Source organism: Protopterus annectens, chromosome 8.part0 (assembly GCF_019279795.1).
Source record: "Protopterus annectens isolate FY-2018-M chromosome 8.part0, PAN1.0, whole genome shotgun sequence".
In the NCBI taxonomy this organism is placed as follows: Eukaryota; Metazoa; Chordata; order Ceratodontiformes; family Protopteridae; genus Protopterus; species Protopterus annectens.
Window position 1 is genome coordinate 889246614 of NC_056741.1, and position 17651 is coordinate 889264264.

The 17651-nt window shown below is 39.4% G+C and overlaps 1 protein-coding gene across 6 annotated transcripts in view; it reads right to left on the bottom strand.

Annotated features, from left to right (window-relative positions):
• LOC122809137 (plasma membrane calcium-transporting ATPase 3) overlaps positions 1–17651 on the bottom strand; it is a 4021470-nt gene that overhangs the window by 3018545 nt on the left and 985274 nt on the right. For all 6 annotated transcript variants that reach the window (XM_044080406.1, XM_044080412.1, XM_044080407.1 and 3 more), the window contains one exon: positions 8482–8679. In XM_044080406.1, the coding sequence (XP_043936341.1) occupies positions 8482–8679 (198 nt within the window). The remainder of the gene's footprint in view (positions 1–8481; positions 8680–17651) is intronic.

Here is a 17651-nt window from a genome sequence, read left to right on the forward strand (position 1 = left end):
ATGATGCCTGCAGAGCAAGATTGTGCTGAAAAGCTATATACATGTCACCATGACTAGTCTGCACAGAGGGTAAAATCTGGTTCTCCCATTTGGTTATATACTACATCATTCTGGTGCTGTCTAAAAACAGCTGTCATGGCCCTGAGGAAAACAGATGAATGAGAGTTGAGAGTTGAGAGTATTTATGAGTGCCAACATCTCTTTTACATTTATGTGTTTTGGTCTGCCTTTTCTGTTCTAAAAACCCTTTCCTTTTATCCTCATAGACTCTGCTCCCCAAGCAAAGCCTAAGGTGTCTGTTGTTATAGACTGCAGTGGAGCTGGAAAGGAAAATGGGTGACCTGTATTCTGATAAATTTGACCTGTTTACCAAATATCTCCCATTTCACAAATCACAAAAATGGAATCTGAAATGTCAGGGGATGTTGAAGTTGGGACAATGCAAGGCCTCTTTGCCATTTCTTGTCAAGATGTGTAAAAGTACATGATATAAGGATGTTTGTGATAAGAATCATACTGGTGTAAAGCTATATCCTTTAGGAGACAATATACAGTTTTCAAAGATTTCCCATAGACTAAAATGGGACAGGGTTAAAGCTTAAAATACAGACATCTCACAGACTATGTAATCCATGGCTTCAGAAAAAAGTCAGAATTCATATTTTTTTATCTCATACAGATATTTGTCCAACAATCAAAATATCTGGAGCTTCTTTAACACATTTTTTTCACGTGAAAAATAAGAGGAGGTTTGGGCAGCACACCCACAAAATTTCATAATTAAAGTCTGGTAGAACATGGATACCAACAGCCAGCAGGAAAAATGCCACTATGGGTCAATAGCCAAGTGATAGTTCCAGTCCAGTCTTATCCTGTTCTATACTTGAACAGTGCTACAATTAGACAGCTGGAAGCCAGTGAATGTGGTGTACTTTATCAAAATGTTTTGTCTCTCTTTCTCATAAATGACTAATGAGCAGACTAGTAGGTATGGCAGGGGTAGGGAGAGAACATTCAAGAATATTAGGGAACAGCTAAAGAAGAAAAAGCAGAAAGCAAATGTAATGGAACCTAATCAAAATAAATACAGGTAGCTATACCATCACAGGTTGATCCTAAGCATGCTACTCTTTGGGATATTTATGGCAGATAGCACCAGAGATTCTGACAGCACGATCAATGTGTTTAAGGTAACATTAATACTGAAAATACCATGTTACATGGGGGAAGAACATAGACAGGGACCTCCACAGACTAGCTAAGTAAGCTGAAATCTGGTGGGTAATAAGGATCAATTCTGTTAAGATGAAAACAAATATATATGTGTTTATGTGTATGTATGTATCTAAATAACCACCATGCAAAAAACAGCACTACCACCACAGTATAAAGTATAAAACTTATATTTAATAAAGGAATGTTGTTGTGTCTTTCGGCTTTTCCCGGTTATGGGTTGCCACAGCGGAACTCCGGTCCGCTAATGATTGGCAGTGGATTTTTACGTGCAGAGTTGCCAGCCCTGATGTACAACCTTCAACGAAGGTACGCCCATTCACGCATGTCTCCACACAGAAGACCCTCTAGCTGACAATCGAATAGGAAAACGTCTTACTGTGAGGTGACAACGCTACCGCAGCACCATCACCGTAGTCCTCATATTTAATAAAAGAATAAGAGAATAAAAACAGAAACAATAATGAAGAGGAGTGCTTTCAGGTATTCATGATACCCTTCTTCAGATCTAACCCATTCATCGTCTGTCACCATTTAAAATAAACTCATAGCCAGTCACCATCATCAATTAAGTCTACGCCTTCTCAAGGCAGGTTTCAAGGGAAGGCATATTCAGGCCTGGGGGTGTGTCAAATCTTGGGTTACCTTCTAGTGCATCTCAGCTAACTTAATTTGTAAGGTTACACCACCTCTAACATTATCTCTAAGAACCTGATGTACCAAGAAATAGAAAAAAAAAGTGTAGCTTAGTAGAAGTATGCTTCATTAATGGCATCTTATGGTCCCTCAATCAGATATCGCTGGCATGTTTCGATATCCTCTCCTTCAGTTGTCTATTAGTTTTGCCAATGTAGAAACAATCACACTACTGGCAACACGCAACGTACACCACATGCCTGGTCTTACAATCAGCATAAATTTGTGGTGCATAAAGTTTGATTCGTAGAAATAAGCTTACAGCTTGCACACATCCTGCACGGATAGGTACCCACTCTATTAGACCAGACCTGATCACTAGTCAATGTGTTCTGGCATAGTAAACGTTTAAGATTTTTATTATTCTTAAAGGAGAAAAGCAGAACATTGCCCACTATCTCCTTAATGGTATTATCAGAATTTAGGATCTTCCAGTTATCCTTGATAATGTCACAAACATTATAAATATTACTTGAATAAGTCAATACAACTCTCATACATTGATTGCTTCCATCATTAACTACATCTGCAGTACCCTCTCCATTCTTTCGTGAAAAGAATGGTTTACCATCAGTATTCCTTAGCATTGTTACTTCTTGAATACATTTATGCACTTCCCTTTTCTTAGACCGTCTTTGCATAAACTGACAAGCCAAAGATTGATTAGTCATTAAAAGTCCTCCTCTCTGGTATGTAACTTGGAACTCCTTAGCATCTGGCCCTTTAGTATGCTATTGTATACCTGTTTAGGATGCATACTGCTACGGGCCAGTAAATTGTTCCTTTTACATTACTTTTAATATGAAGTGGTGTTAATACCATTCATTTGTATCAAGTGTTAAAGGACACACTCAGAAAACTGATACAACTCTCTTGAGTGCTGCATGGTAAATGTCAATATATCTAAATATATATATAATCTAAAACAAAATGGTTGCAATATAAAGCAAATGCACAACTAAATATATCAAACTGCATAAAATTAATGCATAAAACTAGCACCACAGTAATTCCAACTTGCTTTAATAAGACTCCAAAACATTCACAGACCCCAGTTTCACCTTACAGGCTTTTTATATGTGTGTGTATTCCGTTCTGAAAGCTACTATTTTCAAATTAATGTCAACTTTTTTCTGCACAGTACTGGAATAAAGCACATATATCAAATCATTACCAATGTGCTGGCACTCACTTAAGCCTAAACTATGATCACTAAGAGGCAGGAGATAACCGGGAAGTTGAGAGGTGTAATGTACAGGGGCCCCAGTGGCATGAAATTTATCAGTGCCATGTCATGAATTCCTGGTCAAAGAAATGGGGTAAAGCAAGGTAGGAACCCAAGCTGAAAAATAATGTTCAGCAACAACAAAAATGTTATGACACTGTGGATGTTTCCCATTTACCTTTCAAGATGAGAAAGGTGTGGCTATGTGGCACCAGCCTGCAGGAAACATGAATGAGGTACACTTGCAAAATTAAGCACATACATGAAAATTGGGGCTAACACAGAAATAAACAAAAAGGATTTGCGTATGATTCTTAAAAACAGTCTGCAACTGTAGACAGACAACATATGGTAAAAAAAGGAATACCAAAACCCGATGCAAAACCCAATGCAGTTCACTGACAGGCACAAACTTGACACATTACTGCATTCCTGGGAGAGTCAAGATATCGAACAGATATGCAAATGAGGTGCTGCACCTTCTTCTGCAATGCATAAATGTATGACTTGCGGAATATATTAATTATAAGAGTCACATATTAGGCAGTCCTACTGAAGATTACCAACACTAAAATAATAAAGGATGGCTCTAATGGCCCTGGAACACTGATAACGTGCAACAGAATATTGCTGAGTGACAACATCAGCATACCATCTCTGAAAAATGTAGACATATTTGTATAAAAGTATAAATCCTGTGCAAACAAAGTCAGTGGCACGTCATGCACAGAAACACTACAGGACAATCTAACCCAACTGATGTTACAGGAATCCCAACAATGGATACACCAACAGTACTAGAGCCCTTGCTTTTTTATGCCCATGAGTTTTTCTCAGCTGGTATGGCACAAAAAGCCAAAACTATAAGTCACACCCAGCCATAGCAACAAAGAAGGAAAACCCTACGGTGCACTGCTATCCACAGATACCATATCAGCTGTTGACAGTGTCACAGCACTGTCAAACCACATCATGCTATATACATTACTGACAACTTTTACGACTAATGTCTGTATTGTCAATGCAGTTCTTTTATCAGAACTGTATCTGTTTCTTTTGAAAGGTGCCACACAAAAAAATCCATTTTAAACTTAAATATGACTCACGCATTTAAGAATCTCTTGCAGTGTTATAGCTCATTGGGTATCACACTTGCCTTTGGTGCTGAAAGATCAGAAGGATCTGGGTTTCATTCCCAGCCTAGATGCTTGGACTGAATTTTCTATGCTGACACTGCAGTGCAGCATAAGAGGGGTGCTTTACTCCTAAATGTTCAGTCTCTCAGATAAGATGCTAAATTGAGGCCCCATCTGCCTGAGTTGGTGGTAGCTCAGATGGATGTAAAAAGCCACATCACACTTATTAAGGACAGAGATAAAGAGGCCACTGGCTTAGCAGAACTAACCCTGTCAACAAAAGCATAAATAAAACAGATAAAAAATCTTAGGTGCATCCAAATATAATTTAGGACAAGCTGGTGTAAAAAAAAATCCCAAAAGTTTAGCCTCCAAGTTATGCTTATCCCTAACGTGAAATGCAACTGGACTTGCAGGCAACACTTTTGTGACATCTGTACAGTGCTTCAAGAAGCCTTTACTTACCTTAATTGTCTCAGCTATGCAGAACATATAATATAGGCAAGTTAAAGCACACAGAAGCAATTTACTTTGGCAGGTGCACCTAGCAGTAGCCACAGACTTCACCTCACTGATCAAAATTTCAATATCCTAAAGGATATATGGGCATGAAGGGCAATTCCTGCAGAGAAATGTATCTGTCCCACTCATATTAATCTCATCTCCCTTGAATTTGCCAGCATGGACAGGATAACCATGCAGACTACTGGAATTTCTTTATGAGACCTTTAAGTGAGGCTGCAAGGTTCTATTCAAGGTCTTATCATCCATCACAATCTATTGTGTCTTTAACTACAGGAGTTGCTTTCTCTACCCCTAGTGTGTACCATGATGTCATGACTTTCTATCATTCATGAGAAACATCTCATGTCCTTTTTAAGTCGATGTGCTCTGGCTCTTATGGCTGCTCTACTACATGATCTTTACAGGATTTCATATTTGTATCCCTATCTGAACAATTATTCATCTTCCAAACACACCTTCTGAGTTCTGACACATTCAGTATAAGGACTGATTTTCTGACAACTTAAAATACACTGCAGCTTAGGTTAAATACTGTACTAAATAAGAGATTGATAATTTATTGGAACTGGCATTTAACTGTGACAACCCTCTCCTTACATCTTGAATGGTCCCAGTATCCCTTTCCATACATCTTAATTTAATCTCTGTTCTGCTCATATGCTTCCTCACATCTTGAATGGCCACAGTACCTATCCCCCAATACATCTTAATTTCATCTATGTTTGTTCATATGCTTCCTTCCTGCCTTTCCTGTTTTTAAATGTGAATAATCTTTGGCATCCCTATGCAAAGGTGATGACTACAATGTTGAGTGACTGCTTGCCCAGAAAAAATAAGATCGAGCATCAGAAGACTGCCATTTACTTCTGTTTAAGGGTTACATGACTTCAGGAAATGGACAAGCCTTTGTGCCTGATGTTATACAACCTCATGGTGAAACTGTGTGCATTACAGGGGGCACAGCCAACCACAAAGGATGCATGGAGGACTGCCCTTTGCAAAAAATATTTATTACGTGTTGTTTTTTTTTCTCCCTTTTGGTTGACATTTCATTGCCAACCTTTTTAGCTTGCTTAAAGGATCACTAGATGTTTCATTCCTTGGCTTCACATATGGGAAGTTCATTTCCTTCCAAGCTGCTAATCCAGCAATCTTTTTTTCTCTTGATAAGTCAATGGTTTGTAACTAATGCAGCTTTATCTACTTCACCTCTTACAGTGCCCTATCCCAGTGTCATAGCCTAACTGTCCACTTTTCCCACCTCTCAAAAATTCATTGGATGTGTGAGATGTCAGACAACTCTTACTCAACTGCAGACTTCACAAACCCAGAATTTCAAGAAAGCTCAAAAGATAAAGTATCACTTAAAAGATGGCAAAAAAGTGAAGTTCACATATTTCATAATAGAATATGCATTCATTGCAGCCTTATGTTGTTATCTAGATATTGCAACATGACTTATCCAGAACTATACTATTGGTTTTATTCCATGTTAACATTTTGATACATATCAAGTATATGTGAATAGTTTTATTAAAGTGGGTAGAAAAGACAAACTATAACCCTCCTTGGGAGACTAGGACCAGGTTTATTGCCACCATCATGTCCTGCTATCCTCCATAACACCAGGTATGTTTTCTAAACAAAACACCGATATTTAAAAAAAATGAATGTTCTTGCACACATCTTTGAGAAAGCACACTGCTTCAGGTTTAATAAATTCTATAATTAAACTGCTAATTGTTCACGTTTCACAAAGACAATTTTCAAAACTCTATGCACTTTCTATAAAGCTGTCACTGGTATTATAGCTACTTTTACAGACAGATAAATGAGTAATACATGCATGCTACAGTAGAACAGTGGACAAGAGAGGATGGCAGAGAGATGTTTTACTGCTACCCTCTCCCAACACTTAAATGCTGTTTGCTGACCTGACAGGCAGCACAGAAAACTAAGTTCCAAAATACCAACTGATAAAATGCTGACACTTTAGTTAAAGCATGACAGATCTAGTTCCTTGCTGCAGGGGCCTCCGATTATCATAGCCTTTGACTAAATATACCTACGCTGAGGTTGTACAACTTCACTGTAGCTTAGAGTTTGTAATGTAAATTCCAGCCAAAATGGATGTTCCAAATTCACTATTTTATAAATCTACCATTTTATTTATTTTACATCTGGTTACCGGGAAAGTCCTTTTTCAGTGTTGAAATTCTGTAAAGCTCTTGGCATATTTGGTTCATAGGTTAGTACTAGGCTATTGGCCCTAGGGCCTATACAAGCCTAGCCATAACAATTCCCAGGCTATTTCTTCCCACACTATTTACTTCTTTACTTTACTTATATCAAGCACTGATACTTTGGTTCAATGATGTGGGTGTTCTAGTACAATGTGATGAGCATATGGCCAGCTGGAAAACTAAGCAACCAAGTAAATATGAATATCTTTGCCAGCGCCATCTCAAGCAAGGAATATAAGAAATGGATAAAGTAGGGGATGTAGTCACAAAGGTGGATACTTTCACTGCAAAGGCATACGTTTATTTATTTTTAATGTGCCATGGCGTTTTTATCAACACACTCTTTTAACAGTTAAAAGTGATGTTTTACAATACCATATTTATTTATTTATTTGTTGTTGTTGACTGTAAAGTCTGACTGGGCAGAGCCCATTTTCAGCAGAGGCCAGGGGAGAAACTATGAAAGTACTGTAAGTACTGAAAGTATCTATCTATTTATCTCATGCATTCATATAGTTTAAGCTAGCATTCATATAGTTTAAGCTAGGAACAGTCCTTAACTTCAAAGGAAAATTCATCAGTACATAGCTGCTTAGCTCCCTCTCATCAGGTATGTCAACAATTGTGAGTCAACCCACTTAAATTAGTATGTTATCCCAAATGGAGGGGATATATGCCAATATCAATCTTTTCCTCTTTCTCTGTAAGACTGTGATCTCAGAATTTGTATATAAAATTAGCAGGGGTCATGTGGGACACAGTCCCCATATAGAGGTGCAGAGGAGTTGCCACCATTCAGAAATGCTTATTAAGTTCTTAGGTGTTGATCTGAAAGCCTAACTCTCAAGGAGTAGGGTTCTCAACAAACTAGAGTTCAGTGAATTTGACTCATAATGAGAGTTTTGACAGCCAGCACTCAATGAGCCAGTGTTTGATGAGTTGTCTGAAAGCACTGTGGATGAATTCACTGAAGTTTCATTGTGTCTTCTAAAAGGTTATTCCATGCAGCCACCACCTATTCCACAAAATAATTTTTTCTCATGTTCCTTTCAGTTACTCTCTTTCCAGCTTCATCCTACATCCTCTAGTCTTTTGCACCTCATTTTTATCATTACTATCCTTCCCCTTCATCAAGAAATACATACTTATATGGGTTACCCTATACACATGTGACCTGTAATGTAATCTCTGTTCCAATATTTGCATTTTCTCACATAGGCATTATTTTTGCAAGTCACAATAAATCAACAATCCAACAGTTACATGTGCCATTTTCCACTTATTATTTGACAAAGATGGGGAGGAACATACTGATTTTATGATTTTTACATATTTTAACTGTTCATTTTTACATTTTAACACAACATATTGTGTCCTTTCAAAAGTGACATTAGATATGGTGGTAATCACCGCACATCTTTACCTTCACTCTCTTCTCCTGGGGGTTGGTAAAATGAAAGACCTAGAGATATAATGGCTGCAATCTCTAAGATGATCAGGGTCACATCTTGTAGAGCTTCCCATACTAACTGTAGGAATGTCTTGGGTTTCTTTGGTGGTATGAAGTTCATCCCATAAATCTGTTTTCTCTTCTCCAGATCTGCCGGATTGCCAGAAAGACCTATAAGCAAGAAATAAAACAACATATCAGCTCACTATTGATAAGTTGCAGTTGATTTAAATGTACTTCATGACTAGACAAGAGTATAAGCACTCAAATGTCAAATTAATACAGCAAGGTCTAGGCAGAACATCTACAGTGAGGGCCAAGAATGTCAAATTTGGATCTGTTTTACATAAAGTAACTTCAACTCCACATCATAAATTTGTTTACAACGCATGGACAACTCATAAAGGTATAAGGAAATAACCATTTTAGAGTTCAAAGGGAAGCTGGATAGCCAGCAGATATAAATAAGATGAAACTTTTACAGTGTGCAAACAAGCCAATCATACTTAGCTATTCTAATCTCAATTTTCATATGTGCTGCAAAGTCTTTAAGAAGTGAAATCCAGCAGGTTCATTACAGCCTCCTTCTACATCCTGAAAGATATCTAAAATGAAGTCAGACTGTATCGCATAATATTCAGCTGACATGTTATGTTCATAATAATGTTGCATTGGTAAAGTATTTCCACTGATGTGATACCATAAACATCTTTGTAAGGATTTGTATCTTATACAGCTGTTTTTACAATGATTGGGCCAAAGTAAACAACACAAGTGATCACACTTATAGACAGAATATTTTAGGAAGTCAGTATTTATGTATATAGTTAGTATGATAACATACTGTCTAGCTAGAAAAGGCTTGCTTTCAGCAGAGAGCTAGCAGGAAAATCTCCAATGGTGTATAAATTTATGGTACATTTGTAAAGAAAAAGAACATACAAAGAATTCAAAGAATTGTATTACACAATGAACAGAACAAATATCATCATATTCAGGAATTTTATAACTGCTAGGTAATATAACTGCATGGTACAGTACATGGCTGCTGCAAAATGAAATGGCAATGAAATGGAGAACTCCTAAACTTATAGATCAAGTCATCAGAGAATCAAAACCAATTCTTCAAAGAACAATCAGTCCATAGCATGTAGCTGACACAGTGTGAACATTTTCTTGAGATTATTACCACAAATACATATTGTGATCTACTAAATAATAAAGTTTAACAGAATGACGTGCTGTACAGCCACTGTACAGCAAGCAAGGATTAAGTCTGTAGAAGACAACAACAGGAACTCTACAGTATCAAAGAGTAACAGGAAGTAAGTATTTGAATTGCATTTAGTGTGCTTTCATAAAATCATGCAGATGAGCTACACTTCAGTGAATGAGGTACCAAACACAAGCATGCATTTGTAAGAATACCACAAGACGGATACACAACAGCAATGTATTGACATAAGTTGAGCTTGTGTGTGTACTGTAACTATATACAAGTTGTGGTTTCTAATATGTTTCAGTACATACTGTATAAACAGGATAGAAGAGGCACTACTATAGCCCCTTCCTTTTTCTCCCCCTCCCATTTTCCACACTATTTATCTTTTCCCCCCACTTCCTATCAATGTCTGTACATTTTCCTACTTTTGAACAATGATTATCTTTTTGTTTTTACTCTTATATGTAGTAAATTTACACCACTATCAGTGCAACCCTTAATGTTCATAATTTTTTTCTTTTGTTTTTCTCTTTATAATTAATTTCATATTTGCATTATTTTTAAAAGTTTTTGTCCTGTATGTTTATCTTTGCTTACGTTTGCTGGGGCTCTTTCCCTCTGGGTCTCCACTGAAAATGGGTTGCTTACTATTAATGCAATGCAAATAGTTAATGTTGTTGTTGTTTGTCTTTTATCTTTTCCCGGTTAGGGGTTACCACAGCGGAACTTCGGTCCGCTAATGATTGGCAGTTGGTTTTTATGGTGTTGAGTTGCCAGCCCGACGCCCAACCTTCAACGAAGGCATGCTTTTTTACAATTATTTTGTATTGCGATTGTTATTTAATATTTGTATATTGTCACTTTATCTTTACTTATGTTTGCAGGGGCTTTTCTCCTCTGGTCTCCACTGAAAATGGGTTTGTTTGCAAACTCAGTTGGACTAACCCGGTTAACAAATGTGAAATAAATAAATAAATAATAAAATATGGTACTAAAGTACATGTAGAACATAATTAAGAAACTTCCCAATATGTACCTGTCCTTACTGGCAACAACATTCTGATGCTACAGAATATGTTGCTTTTACTTTCTAAGTGGCTGAAAATACCACTACATGATATGGTTTAGATAAGAATGAAAATCTTTCAATATTATTGTGGGGAAATGCTGTTGTGGTAACATATAATGCTTCCTGTTCAGAACGTAGAAGAGTGTATGTTGGCTTCATAGAGAAAGTATTTATTAAGCATCTGTTTGGGTTTTTTGTTCTGATTTCCTGCCAAGGAGTGCATCATATAACTTGTTTGCAGTCAAAAGCTTTCTCTAGAGTCTCCTTGCTCCTTTATCTGTTTAAAACTTTCATTTAAAGGCTCACTGCTGCTTTTCTGCTGTGATAAACATTTCTGCAGTTTTTTTCTACCTAAGTAGCGTGGGTATTTGTAGCATTGCCCATATTCAGGCTTGTGTTTTGGCCTAGTTGTTTGTGGAGGCTGTGTGTCTGAGTAAATGTTCAAGGCCATCTTAGTTTAACCAAAGCAATACTGCATTTCAGTGAGAGGGGATTGTTTGTGGTCATTGGCTGATTGGGGTTACCTGGACTACAGCTTGGAGTAAACACCTCATTGGTTCTTTCAAGCTTTTTTTAAAGTTGTTTCAGGTTTCAACTTTCTGTTGCCTAAGAAGTTAACTTGTGAGCGTTTCTGTCATTTCACACTGAGCTAATCGGAGGAAGGGCACTGAGCAAACTCGGATCTGTAATATATAACATTAAGTATCCTGTTTTTTGCTTATTTTTGCGAGTTATTTATAGTACTTTTATTGTCTGCTGCATACTTTTCTAGCTAGTTTCACTGTGTGTGAGGTATTGACTGGAAATTGTCTACATTTATTAAGCATTTGTTTGGGTTTTTTGTTCTGATTTCCTGCCAAGGAGTGTAACATATTGTTTCCCACCCTCCATCCCTATTGGTACCCTATTGGTATCGTGTTTTTAAACTTGGTGGCTTTGCAGTTGCCCTCCCCTACTGTAAATTTGATCTGGGACACTCCTCCCAGTCTAGTGTCATTACCTCATTCTACCTAATCCAGGCAGAACATTTGAGAAGGCCTACCCACTTAGTTTCTGCTCCTCCTTTCCCTTTCCATTTTACAAAAAAAAAAATTCTAAGCTTGTCTCCTGCCTTTCCTGTAAGTAGTCTAGTCCAGATACAGATTTGCTGTATCCAGGACTGTTTGTAAGCTTCTGAGCCCCCAAGCCTTTCTGTGTTGGAGGGAAGCCTTCTAGCTTAATTTAGTTTCTAAGAATGAGCCAGTTTTTTAGTTTAAGCACTGAAATATGTTTCTTTGAGCTCAGCACTTGTTCGAACTCATTGTAAGCACTAAATAACCTACAAATTACTACAGCACTCAACTTTCCTCACTTGTCTAGAGAAAAACAGATTTTAGTATTTAATAAATAAGCACCTATCCAGGCATGTCTAAGGGTCAGCTCCCGGTGTTTTCTCCTGTCTACCTGATGAATCTGGGCATCTTGGGGCAATACAGCATCTGCCTCATGTACACAGACAACCCTCTCCTCCTACCACCAAACACTACAACCTGTGAGAGATGCGCTTATATAGTCAAACTAGAAGCAAAGTTCTCTTCACCCAAGACTAGACTAGACAGTCAAGAGGAGAAGGTAAACACTTGCACCATACCACACTCATCATATAGTCCCTCAAAACCTACACCACCAAAACAGACACATAGAAACACATAACACATACCTACATTTGCGAAGGCTCTCAATAAAAATCTGCCCGAGCAACTGGGACCTCCAAAGCAGAAACACAAGCAACCTCCACCCCCCCCACCACAACCCAAATGACACAAAGCCCACAAACTCAGTGTGCCACTCAACCACAGCCCATAAGGCATAACAATGTACTCAACACTCTAGTCATAGGTGACTCTACAGTCAGGCATACTGATGTTCCACTCACCAGGCTAAACAAGGAGAAAGTTACTGTCAGTTGCCTGTTGGGTGCCAGGATCCACCACATAACGCACATACTCAGGTCACTCCACAACAAGTACAAATATGACTTTGTCATTGTCCCTGTTGGTGCAAATGACCTGAGAAGTACCTCCCTGGACTACATGAAAAGAGACATGGAGAAGCTGTCTGATCTTGGAGCACAGGCAGGTATGACCCTAGCCCTGAGTAGCATCCTACCATCACCCAGAATGATACCACAGTACAAGGACAAAAATGATTGACTTCAACAATTGGGTAAGCTTCTGGTGTCATTCTAAGGGGATCCAGTATCTATATGACTGGGATGACATGATCGACAAACCACAATGTTTTGCCAGAGATGGCCTGCACCTGTTGCCCTTGGGATTCCGGATACTGGCTAAGGCTCTTGCCACCGCTATAGTGCCTTTTTTAGGCAAGGTTCAAATGACAAATTCACCACCCTAACAGGTACAAGCAAGCAAAATTTGAGGGTAATGCTACTCAATGCTAGAAGTCCAAACCTCAAAAAGCACTCACTCGAGGCACTCCTTAAAATGGAGAACATCGACATCTGTGCAGTGACAGAGACCTGGTTCAAGGATCCAGAGAGTACCCCTGCATTATCAGGCTATAATTCATACCATACCTTTTGGCCACCTAACCTGGACCGAAACACTAAAGGTGGAGGCATGTCCATATTCATTAAGGATATCCACACCTCCAGGCTAGTTGCTCAGCATAATGCAACCGAGATTACCAAATTGCAACTAACTCTGGGCAAGACTGCATTCCAAACTATAGCTTGCTACAGATCCCTCACCATGCCCCAGGATTCCCACTCCTCATTTCTTGGTACACTGGAAAATATTAGGACACAACCTAACAACCTAATAATGGGTGATTTCAACTATCCCACCATTAACTGGGAAAACTACTCATGTACCAACTCTTGTGCTGAACGTTTTCTGGAATTCATACATTCCACTGCCTTGGATCAACTTATCCACACCCCCACCAGGGGCAGCAATATCCTAGACCTGGTCATTACCAACATGGGCAACCGGTGTTCCACATCAGAGGTCAATTCCTCGTTGGTCAGATCCAACCACAAGCTAATCACTCTAGACATCCACATCCCGCCCCAACCTCCATTAGGGAAACCACCGTAAAAAATTTCTCCAAAGCCAACTTCACGCTTCTTAAGACAGAAGTGGCAAACGTCACGACACCCATGCTGATGGACAATAGCAGAACGACTGATGAATCCTACACAAATGCACTTTATAAGCACTTATATGAGTGCATGGATCATGCAATCCCTAACAGAACCAAGATGCTATCCTCTAAAAAAGGAAGCCCATCTGGTGGTCCCCTGCCATAAACAAACTCTACAACAGAAGAAAGAAACTGTTGCAAAAAAAGAGTAAAATCCCATGATTGGAGGAGCTCCCTGGTCAGCCTCAGTAAGAAGCTGAGATTGCTCATAAAATCTTCCAAAGCTTAGTTACGAAAACAAAATCACAACTGATTCTAAAAACAACCACAAGGCATTCTATAGCTATGTCAAGAATCTCAATGGTAACACTCAGATCTGTTCTGAATTACAGCACAATGGCACTAAATATATAGAAACAACTGATATTGCCAACATCCTGGCAGATAGGTTCATTGCTAACTTTACCCCCCCTCATCCCCTAAAGGGCCCATCTCTATACCAGAAGAATGCAAAGTTCCTGTAATCACGGCTGCACAGGTAAAAAAACACACTCTCCAAAGCCAAGAACACAGCATCCATGGGACCTGACAACATCCCAGTCTGTGTTCTACAAGAACTACAGAATGAAATGGCACCCCACCTAAGTACCATGTTCAATCATAGCCTCACCTCAGGCTTTGTGCCCACTGAATGGAGCACAGTGACAGTTATCCCACTCCACAAAGGGAGAGCCTCCATGGACCCCGGGAACTACTGCCCCATTAGCTTGACGAACCTGATCTGCAAGGCTATGGAATGTATAATCAGGGAACTTATAAACAATGACATTGGTAATCTCCAAACTCTGGACCCCACCCAGTTAGGGTTTGTAAAAGGCAGATCATGTCCCCTAAACCTGACAGACTAATTTGAAGCGGTCACCAAAGCCGTAGATGAGGGTAAGGTGGTTCACACAGACTATCTAGATCTCACCAAGGCTTTCGACACCATCCACCACTCTGGAATTATAGATAAACTCACTAAACTAGGTATAAATCCCTATGTCACAAGATGGGTTGCCAACTGGCTCACTGACAGAACCCACACTGTAAAAGTTGCAGACTCCAAATCTGACCTCAAAGCAGTGACAAGTGGAGTACCACAGGTTCCGTCCTGGGACCTCTCTTGTTTGGTATCTACTTCTCTGAAGTACAGGCTAACACATACGGCCTCTGGCTAACAAAGTTCGCAGATGACTGCAAACTAGGAGCCATAGTCAAGTCCCCAAATGGTGTGGACATCCTACAGAAGGGCCTCGCTGAGACAGATGCCTGGTGTCAGAGCCATGGCCTCAAGCTCAATGCCAAAAAGTGCAGTGTCATCCCCTTTGGTAAAACCTCTGTACCCATGAAGTACCACATAGGCAGCAATCTACTTAACACTGAATGCGTGCTAAGAGACCTTGGGACCCAGGTGGACAGTAGTCTCTCCTTTGATAGTCATATCGCCACAGTAGTCAGGAAGTCCTTCTACGTGGCACACCTCATCATAAAAGGGCTCTCATCCAGGAAAAAAGAGGTAATTGTTCCCCTCTACTCGACACTCATAAGACCCATTATAGAGTACAACGCCCCTTTTGGAATGTACCTCACAAGACATCTGCAGCAGCTGGAAAGGCCACAGAAGTACCTCACAAATGCCCTACACTGACTGCCTCAAAAAACTCCAGCTTTACTTCGTAGCATATCGCCTACTCCGAGGTGATCTCTGCCTAACATATAAAGCTATGTGAAACACAGAGCTGTTGGACATGCTACACCTAAAGAAATCCCTCAGAGCTACACGCTCGAGGGACCTAAACCTTGTCATCACAATAAAAAGGACATGCTGGAGGGATAGATTCATGTCCCAGAGACTTCCCATACTCTGGAACAGGCTACCCATCTATGTCAAGCAAAGTTCTTCATTAGCACTCTTCAAGAAAAATCTTGATGAGTGGATGGGAAATAGGAAATACACCCCGGGGATCACTTCTGTGTCTCTGCTCAACAGTGGCACACGAAAATAACTTTCTTGGGTGGCGTAAGCCAGGGAAACTTGTTGGCTAGGCTTACGTAGGCCCTTGGGCCGATAGCCTAGTACCTAACTATGAACCTATGAATCAGAATTAGTCTGTAGCATAATTTATTTCATTTTTTCAGCACTGCAAGTAGGTGAAAGCTAATAGTGACCAGACTCCAGCCCTGCTCTGGTACTGCAGGATTCTCACCCACTAAAACACCCCCCTAACACTGAGACAATTCTAGCCTGTTATAGATCATATCCTTACCTTGCCACATAATAAATGGCATTGGTTCTACATACTTCCGTCAATCAGAATCAAACTCACCACTCATTGGTTTAACACCAAACACCCCAACCCACTGCACCAAGCAGGACTCTTCAGGTGGATCCATGATCAACCAACTTTTGTCTTGACAATTTTTTATGTTCTATTTAAAATTCTTTTCAGGTTTCGATTTTTAGCTGCTGAAAATAAAAAATGTGATAGGTTTTTATAGGTCTTCTGCTGCTGGCTGTGTGGTTTGGTTTAATTATTTGTGACTCTCTAGCTATAAAGATTAGTCATCTTCTTCTCCTTTTGGCTGCTCCTATTAGGGGTCACCACAGCAGATCATCAGTCCACAGAACAAGCAGCAGTAGAGTTTTACGGTATCAAGTTGCCAGCCAGGTGCCCTACCTTCCTCAGAAGGCACATGCATGCACACACTCACACCTTGGGCCAGTTTAGAATGTCCAATCCACCTGCAGCATGTCTTGGGAATGTGGGAGGAAACATGAGCACCTGGAGGAAACCCACACCAACACAGGGAGGACATGCAGGCTCCACACACAAAGCATCCAGCTGAGAATTGAACCAGAGAACCTTTTACTGTGAGGTGATAATGCTACCCACTGCACCACTGTGCTGCCCAGCTATAAAGGCTAGTCTGCTGGAGTTTTTCAACTGTTAAATGCTATTCATCATCATTATATCATTGTGTATACAGCTTTAATAATACACTTGTATGCATGTGCTTATTTGTGTGAGTAAATCTCAATATTATAACTGAAAAACTATACTTATGTAAAAGTAAAGAGTTACTTTAGTAACTAGTAATAGTAACATAATACTTTTTTAGAAAAGTAATAAGTAATAGTAATATATTACTTTTACTGAAAAGTAACTAGTAATAGTAACTTAGTACTTTTATAAGTAACTATCACAACACTACCTAAGAGTAGACCCAATGGTAAGGATCTTGGAAAGTCAGGTTGACAATAACCTGAACTTTGATCACCATGTGTCCATGGTAGTGAGAAAATCCTTCTACATGGCACAACTTATAAGCAAGGGCATGGCATCCACATCTAAGATGATCATAGTCCCACTATACTCAGCCCTCATGAGACCAATAATCAGGTACAATCCACCCTTTAGAATGTACATGACCTGGCATTTGCAACAGGTGAAGTGGCCACAGAGGTTCCACACTAAAAGAATACAGGGTGTAAATAATATATCCTATGCAGACCACCTGAAAGCCCTGTCTCTGTACTTGGCTTCCTACAGACTACTGAGAGGTGATCTATACTTAACCTACAAGGCATTCTCCAATCCAGCCCTAATGGATCTGATATACATTTGCAAAACAAACAGCACAAGACTTACCCAATCTAAGGAT